The sequence below is a fragment of the Lepus europaeus genome, chromosome 11 (genome assembly GCF_033115175.1).
Source record: "Lepus europaeus isolate LE1 chromosome 11, mLepTim1.pri, whole genome shotgun sequence".
Lineage (NCBI taxonomy): Eukaryota > Metazoa > Chordata > Mammalia > Lagomorpha > Leporidae > Lepus > Lepus europaeus.
Window position 1 is genome coordinate 104,794,755 of NC_084837.1, and position 8,646 is coordinate 104,803,400.

The window sequence follows — 8,646 nt, forward strand, 5'->3', positions numbered from 1 at the left end:
GGGGCCGGACGCGCTGGGGCGGAGCCCAGGCCGCACGGCCCCGCCTCCCGGTGGGCGGGCCGGGCCGCGCCGCGTGCGTACGTGCGTGCGTGCGTGCGCGCGCGCAGGCCGCGCTTGCGTCAAGAGCGACGCGACCTCGCTATGGCCCCGGTAGTGGCTGCGCGGGAGGTCGCCCGGGGCGCACGCCTCACCTGGGGCCGGTGGAGGGGGCGGTCCCGGGCGGGGCTGGAAAGCGACGTCCGGGAGGTTGCTGGAGGCGGCGTGTCCGGGAAACCCGACTGGCTGGGTGGCCCGAGAGCGCCGGCTGCCCGCGTGCGCGGCGAGCGCCTTCTCCATGGTGCGGCCCACACGCGGCACCTTGCAGCCGCGTGTTTGCAGCCCCCGAGGAGCGCTGGGTGTCAAACGCCGAGCGTAGCTATCTTCGGTTCTTAGGACAGTCGGACAAGGTAGGTTTCGGTGACTTGTCCCGGCCTGGGCAAGCTGTCCTCACTCGCTAGGCTAGATCAGGCTTAGATTACAGCGGTAGAGCGAGTGCCTGTTGGTGGCCCCTCGGTGGTATTGGGTTGGCCTGTTCCCTCCCCTGCTCTGTAAGGAATTTTCAGGACCGGATGCGTAGCAGGTTTTCAGCAGGTGCTTGCCGAACCACTGAGTTTTCCCAGCACTTCCAAATACGGTGGTCGTCTGAGAGCGCCTCCAGCAGTGCTCGCTAGATCCTGTGTGAGCTGCAGAGCCTGAGAGCCCTGTCCTGACCGGGTCTTTCTAGAACAAGAAGCCATTGCTGTGTGTCCGGCGCTGCCTGCGGAGAGGAAGCACTGGCCAGCCAAGGGCTGCCCTTCACGGTGAAGATGTGGGAGCTGGGCTTGGGCCCGGGTGGTCGGTCAGCTGCAGTCCATGTCTCCCAGGCGTTTCGGCTGCCTCTGAACCTCTCACCACAGAACAAGCTGCTCATCGTTTTGCGTCCTGCTGGGTTTTGTACAATATGGACCGTATTGATGTGCCACTTGGTCTGCCTGGCCAGCTCCCCACACAATGAGGAGAGTTGAGTTGCTGATACACTGATATATGTGAGAGGTAGCGAGAGAGCCCGGGACCGGGCTGGGCTGAGGCTGGGACACAGGAACGCGGTCCAGGCCTCTCACATGGGTGTCTCGGACCCAGTTACTGGAGATCCATCACTGCCGCCTCCGGGACTGCTCTAGCCGGAAATCGAGCCGGAACTGCGCACTGAACTTGGGAATTCTGCTGCAGGACAAACGCGGCTTCACCAGGCTAAACGCCTGCCTTGCTCATTCATTTTATCTTGTTTTTAATTTTCATTTATTTGCATTTAGAAGGCAGAAACTGAGAGAGATTTTTCCATTTGGAAAGTGGGTACTGGGGTTGAAAGAATAGAAAGTACCAAGACCCTGAGCAGAAACAGGCTTGCTAAGAGTAAGGACAAGAGTGGGCAAGGGAAGGGGTGGTACGAGATGAGATGGCATGTGTGGGCACAGACAGCCCGCAGGCCACGTCGGGAGGGAGACTTTGTCCTTACAGGGACGCGGGCCCACAGGGCCGGTGAATGGTAAAGGTGGGATGCGCACGGCGGCTGGCATGGGATCCCCAGCTCACAGTGGGTTTGGAAGGCCCCCAGCCCATGCCTGGCACAAGATAGATGCGCTACCAGTATTCCCTCTCTTGGTGTCCCTCTAACGGTGTTTTCCGGTTCCCTGAAGGTTTAATCCTGCTAGGAGTCACTCCTGATGGGTCGCCATAAAGTGCTCCTCTTTCGTTCCTAATGCTTCTTGCTGAGTGATTTACTTTCTGTAGATCTATCTGTTGATGTGTCTTTACTCATATTTTTAACCTTTGGGTGTTGTCTTAGTCTTGTCCCAGGCTCTGGCTTTAAATGTCGTTGACTTCCAAAGTTATATCCAGACCAGACCTTACCCTTGGCCTCCAGCCTTGACTTTCCCACTGCCTACACCACTTCCCTTCTTGGGTGCCCAGGCTGCATCTAAAATTCAACAATCAAAACTTATTTATTTATTTATTTATTTATTTTTTTTTTTTTTTTTTTTTTTTAATTTTTGACAGGCAGAGTGGACAGTGAGAGAGAGAGAGAGACAGAGAGAAAGGTCTTCCTTTGCCGTTGGTTCACCCTCTAATGGCCGCCGCGGTAGCGCGCTGCGGCCGGCGCACCGCGCTGTTCCGATGACAGGAGCCAGGTGCTTCTCCTGGTCTCCCATGGGGTGCAGAGCCCAAATACTTGGGCCATCCTCCACTGCACTCCCTGGCCACAGCAGAGAGCTGGCCTGGAAGAGGGGCAACCGGGACAGGATCGGTGCCCCGACCGGGACTAGAACCCGGTGTGCCGGCGCCGCAAGGTATTTATTTTTTTTAAGATTTATGTATTTATTGGTTGGAAAGGCAAAGCAAGAGCGAGAGATCTTCCATCCACTTAGTTCACTCCCCAAACAACCACAACAGCCAGGGCTGGGCCAGGCCGAAGCCGCCTTCCTAGGTGCGTTAGCAGGGAGCTAGGTCGGAAGTGGAGCAGCCAGGACTCAAACTGGCACTCAGATTTGGGATAGGAGATGCCAGTGTCAAAGCAATGGCTTAACCCACTACACCACCACATCGGGCCCAAAATGGCTGCCCCTAGTCAGCCTGTTCCTACCCCAACTCCTCCATTTCCCTGCTTGGAAATGCCACCAGTATCCTAAGGCCAAGCCCACTCCTTCCCTTGACTTAAAAACTAACAAAAATTTATAGCAGTTTAAAAAAAAACCTAGGGGCAGGTTTGAGTCCTGGCCGCTCCACCTCTGATCCAGCTCCCTACTAACGTGCCTGGGAAAGCTGCAGAAGATGGCCCTAGTGTTTGGGCCCCTGTACCCACATGGGAGACTTGCAAGAAACTCCTGGCTCCTGGCTTCGGCCTGGCTCAGCAATGGCTGTTGCGGCCATTTGGGGAATGAACCGGCAGATGGAAGATTTTGCTCTCTTCCTCCCTCCCTCTGTCCCTCTCTCTGTAACTCTTTCAAATCAATAAATCTTTAAAAAAAAAAAAATCTCACATATAGTTGACTACCTTAACTTTCTAAGTGTATGCGCAGTTCCGTACATTAAGTACATTCATATTGTTGTGTAACCTGTCTCCAAAACTTTAGCTTTACAAAACTGAAACGTTAGGGCCAGTGTTGTGGTGTAGCCAGTAAAGCTGCCACCTGCGACCCCGGCATCCCATATGGGCTCCGGTTTGTGTCTCAGCTCCACTTCTGATCCAGCTCCCTGCTAATGGCCTGGGAAAAGCAGGGTAAGATGGTCCAAGTGCTTGGGCCCCTACACCCACGTGGGAGACCTGGAAGAAGCTCCTGGCTTTAGTCTGGCCCAGCCCTGGCTGTTGAGGCCAACTGGGGAGTGAACCAAAAAATGAAAGATCTCTGTCTCCCCCGACTCTCATCCCACCCCATAACTCTTTAAAATAAATGAATAAATCCTAAAAAAGCCTGAAACTATGTACCCATTAAACTCAGCTTGACTTTAAAAAATATATATATATTTTTTTTATTTGAAAGGGTTAGAGAGAGAGAGGGAGAGATCTTCCATCCACTGGTTCAGTCCTCAGATGGCCCCAGTGGCCAGGACTGGGCCAGGCTAAAGCCAGGAGCCAGGAGCTTCCTCCAGGTGGGTGCAGGGGCCCAAGCACTTGAGCCATCTTCCACTGCTTTCCCAGGCCACGGGGTACTGGTGTTGCAGGGGGCAGCTCTGCCCACCATGCCACAGTGCCAGCCCCTAGCTTGACTTGTTTTTTTAGTAATTAATTTGAGAGACGGAGCTCTCATCTGCTGGTTAACCCCTTACAGTGCCTGCAGTGCCTGGTCCTGGCCTGGGCCAAAGCCAGTAACCAGGAATGCACTCCAGTTCCCCTGTGGGTGGCAGGAACTGAACCCAGGTACTGCAGTGTGAGCTGTGGGCATCTTAACCGCCAGGCTAAACGTCCACTCCCCAAGTTGACTTGCGACAGGCGATTTTGTATGTTTTCTGTGTTTCTTTTTTTGTTATATTAATGTCAGACTTTCCAGACCAGCAGAGCAGAGGCAACCCAAACCTGGACCGAAGTGATGCTACTGAGATAATTCCTCCTTGTGCATGTTAGGGTTAGGATTATTTAGGGCTTGAAGAAGGCGAGAAGGCAGCCAGTTAAAGCAGGAAAGACTTGCACTGTAGAAAGGACAGCACAGTGGAGTTCGAGGTCTAGCCAGCTCGAGAGCAGGTGGTTGGCGGAGGTGGGGGGTTGGGGCGTGCTGAAGGGAGTGCCCAGCCTTCCAGGCAGTGGCCAGTGGCCTATTTATGTTGTTGGGAGGGGGCCATGTGGACATGGCTGAGCCCATCATCCACCATGAGGAAGTGGGCTTATACGGGCAGAAAGCCCCCTTGGTAGGTGTTTATCGGGATCAACCATGTGCACAGTGGTCTGGCCAGGCCAGGATGTCCCTGGCAAGGAGCTGTCAATGTCAGAGTCAAGCTAGCAGAATCTTAGACAGTGGCGTGCCACAGTGCTATCCTCAGGGATGTTTTGCTTGTGTCCAGTTTTCCAGGTGCGGAGTTGACCATTGGTGTCCCAGTGGCCCACCAGGTCCTAACAGTGAAGTCCTGTCTGGGTCACTAACAGGCCCCCTTCCTGAAGCCACTGAGTCCGGGGCTCCAGGAGACAGGAGCTCATCCAGGGTCTCCCAGCTAAGTGGGCTGTCACCTGCTTCCAGGTGCATTAGCAGGAAGCTGGGTTGGAAGTGGGGAACTTGGACCCGAAGTGGCTCTCCAGTAATGAGATGCAGACGTCTCAAGCAGAGGCTTAACTTGCTGTTCTGCTAAGCCTGCCCTGGATTTTATTTAAAGGGAAATAAAAATACAGCTGCAAAGATGAATGTACAGGATGTTCACAAAATATGTATGAAAGGGTGAAACCAACAACGTGTAGCAGTTGAAGCTTGGTTAAAAAATCAAGATCCACCTGTACTTGACAGTGAGGCGGAATGTACATTGTGATGCTTTCCTGGGTATTAGAATAAGGGGCGTAGTTTATCTTCATTTTTCCTCCACTAGGGGAGTATTTACATATGTATGCTTTCAAACAAGCATATGTATTTACAAAGAAAAATTAGTCTCTCTCTCTCTCTCTTTTTCTCTCTCTCTCTCTCTCTCTCTCTCTATATATATATATACATTTAAGATGTATTTGAAAGGCAGAATGACAGAGAAAGAGACAGAGCTTCCATCCATTGGTTCACTCCTCAAACGCCCTCATCAGCCAAGGGTCGGCCAGGCCAGAGCCAGGGGCCCAGAACTCCCTCGGAGTCTCCCACGTGAGTGGCAGGGAGCCATCACCGCTGGCTCTCAGGTGCACAGTAGGAAGCTGGTCAGAGCCGAGCAGGTGGGGTTCTAACCAGCACCTAAGCAGTGCCCCAGCCTGCTGCACCACAGCACTGGCTCCACGATGTGTATTGTTAATGTACAACAAGCACATGCTCACCTGTAAGTGATGAAACTGAGTGGTTCCTGTGTTTTCTAAGTGTTTTCCAAAGGAATAACAAAAAGCAAATGTCGTTGCAAGTGGGTTACCGTCCTGTATTTTCTGTGTCCTGCGGCTGTTTCAGGTCAGCTCCATGGCTCTTCAGCCTGGCCCAGAGGACATTTCCTACTTGCTGCCTCCAAACAGCGAGGACTGGGAAGGGCGAGCGATTCCTGACTTCACCTATGGGCAGCAGGACCTGGTGGTGGAAGGCATCCAGTGGCCCCAGAGTGCAGCCGGCGCCCTGGACACGTGGGCACTGTCTTGCTTCGACTCTGTGCTGCGCTCTGCCTGGAGTCAGCGAGTGGAGCTCGGGCTCTTCCGCTACCGCCTGGGGGAGCTGCAGACCCGGTCCCTCCCCGGGGCCCTGGGGCTCATAGCTCAGCTGAATGTGGAGCGAGGCGTGCAGAGGAGGCGCCCTCAGCACATCCGGAGCGTGAGGCAGCCCTTCGACCCAGAGCAGTTCAACTTCAACAAGATCCAGCCAGGAGAAATCCTCTTCCGTTTACGCCGGGAGCCCCGCGTCCCCGGGGCTCTCCGGCAAGAAGATATCCTCGTGGTGATTAACGTCAGCCCCCTGGAGTGGGGCCACGTGCTGCTGGTGCCCGAGCCCGCCCGTGGGCTCCCCCAGCGCCTGCTGCCGGGGGCACTGCGTGCCGGGGTCGAGGCTGTGCTGCTGAGCGCACACCCAGGCTTCCGTGTCGGCTTCAACAGCCTGGGCGGCTTGGCCTCAGTCAACCACCTCCACCTCCATGGCTACTACCTGGCCCACAGACTGCCTGTGGAGGGGGCGCCGAGCGTGCCCCTGGGCCCTGGGGGCCTGCTGCACCTGCTCCATACCCTCCCAGCTCCTGGCTTCCTCTTTTACACCAGCGGGCCAGGGCCTGACTTGGACGCCCTGGTAAGCAGAGTGTGTCGGGCCACTGACTATCTGACCGACCGTGAGATTGCACATAACTTGTTTGTGACCAGGGGCACCCCGCCTGGGAAGACATCCCCCTCCTCAGCCCTCACAGGCGTCCGGGTCATTCTGTGGGCCCGGAAGTCCAGCTTTGGAATCAAGGAAGCCGAGGCTTTCAACGTCGCCCTCTGCGAGCTGGCTGGGCACCTCCCTATCAAAACGTCCGAGGCCTTCAGCAGCCTGACGGAGACGGCTGCGGTGGCCCTCATTCAGGACTCCCTGCTGCCCCCAGCCCAGGCACACGAGGTGCAGGCAGCGCTGGTGGCCCTGATGGAGCAGGAGGAACAATGACCCTTCCACAGCATTTCTCTTCTATCTGATCGGAGTCCCTTCCCGTAGGGCTGCTCATCACGGTCATCCAGGTGTGGGTCTCACGCGTGCCTTCTTGCCTGTCGCAGTGTGAGGGAAGTAAAGACCTGAACTGGGGAGAAACCGCGGAATAAATCTGGTGCCTGAGCACTCGTGGACCTGTGACTGCTTCTCGCCTTTCGCTCTCTGTCTTTCGTGAATGTATTTCTTTGAAAGGCGGAGAGACAGAGGCGGAGATCTTCAGTGTACTCATTCACTCCCTAAATGTCTGTAACGCCCAGGACCGGGCCAGACCAAAGCCGGAACCCAGGAATTCGATCCGGGTCTCTGTGTCGGTGGCAGGGACCCGCATGCTTGAGCCGTCGCCTGCTGCCTCCCAGAGAAACATAAGAGGAGGCTGGAGTCAGCACAGCCAGGGCTCTAACCAGGCATTCCAGGAGATGCAGGCCCCCAAGTGCACTGTCTTACCTGCTGCACCAAGCGCCTGCCCCTTCTCACCTCCTCTTAGACCCCAGGTGGGGAGCAAACTTAAGGGAGTGTGTGCGAGAGTTCCACACTTCTTTCTTTTTTTAAAAAAAAATTTATTTATTTATTTAAAAGAGTTACACAGAGAGAGGAGAGGCAGAGAGAGGTCTTCCATCCGATGGTTCACTCCTCAGTTGGCTGCAACGGCCGGAGCTGGGCTGTTCCTAAAGCCAGGAGCCAGGAGCTTCTTCTGGGTCCCCCACGCGGGTGCAGGGCCCCAAGGACTTGGACCATCTTCTATTGCTTTCCCAGGCCACAGCAGAGAGCTGGATCGGAAGTGGAGCAGTTGGATCTCAAACCAGCGCCCATATGGGATGCCGGTGCTTCAGGCCAGGGTGTTAACCCGCTGCGCCATAGCGCTGGCCCCGCACACCCCTTTCTACAGACTTTGTCCTCCTGGACCTCTCAGATGTTAACAGAATGGTAGTTCATGAGCCTGCTGCATGCTCTTCTCTGTTCTCACTCTGTCTGCTTCTTCCCTTGTTTTAATTTTTTAAAAATATTTATTTATTTATTTATTAGAATTATAGAGTGATGGAGAGAGAGAAAGAGGTCTTCTGTTGACTGGTTCACCCCCACCCCCAAGTGGTTGCAACAGCCAGGGCAGAGCCAGGCAGGAGCCAGGATCTTCATCTGGGTCTCAAGCACCTGGACCATCTTCTGCACAGTTTTTCACCATTAGCAGGGCACTGGATTGGAAGTGGAGCAGCCGGGTCTTGAACCGGCACCCATATGGGATGCTGGCACTGCAGGCGGTGGTTTTACCCGCTACGCAACAGCACCGGCTCCAGTCCAGGTTTCTCAAGTGAGTGTCAAGAACCCAACTACCTGAGCCATCACCTACTGCCTCCCAGAGGGCACAGTATCAAGAAAGTGGATTCGGGAACGGAGCCAGGACTTAAACTCGGGCACTTCCATAAGGGATGCAGGCGTCCCGTAAGCGGCATGTTAACCACTGTGCCGATGCCTGCCTCTATTGCTGGTTTTTATTTCTTTAGCTCCCTTACCTGTGGCCCTGCTCTGTCCAGGTGCACCTTCTGGAAATCCACGTTGAGTTCTGCACTCCCCAGCACTGAGTTAGGAATGCCCTCACACGGGCCATCCCGCAGGAAAACGGGGTGGCCTGGCAACCTTGAAGTTGCCGAGTAACAAATGTCAGATTTGGTAACTCGTTTGTTATCAGAGGACTCCATGCTGCTTAACCAAAGCTGACTGCCAACTCTGCAGCTTATCAGACTTTGGTTTAACTTAACAGATAAATGTAATGCTTGCTTGAGAGTTCCAGAAACTGGCCTTGACA

General features: G+C 54.8%; 1 protein-coding gene across 1 annotated transcript; it reads left to right on the plus strand.

Annotated features, from left to right (window-relative positions):
- Positions 1–138: 138 nt before the first annotated feature.
- GDPGP1 (GDP-D-glucose phosphorylase 1) lies at positions 139–7,388 on the plus strand. The gene is made up of 2 exons (XM_062206257.1): positions 139–446; positions 5,637–7,388. The coding sequence occupies exon 2, from the start codon at positions 5,646–5,648 to the stop codon at positions 6,801–6,803; it is 1,158 nt and encodes a 385-aa protein (XP_062062241.1). The 5' UTR covers positions 139–446; positions 5,637–5,645; the 3' UTR covers positions 6,804–7,388.
- Positions 7,389–8,646: the final 1,258 nt, after the last annotated feature.

What these genes read in the sequence shown, in the direction of transcription:
- GDPGP1 (XM_062206257.1), top strand. Translation starts at nt 5,646, where the DNA reads ATGGCTCTTCAGCCTGGCCCAGAGGACATTTCCTACTTGCTGCCTCCA.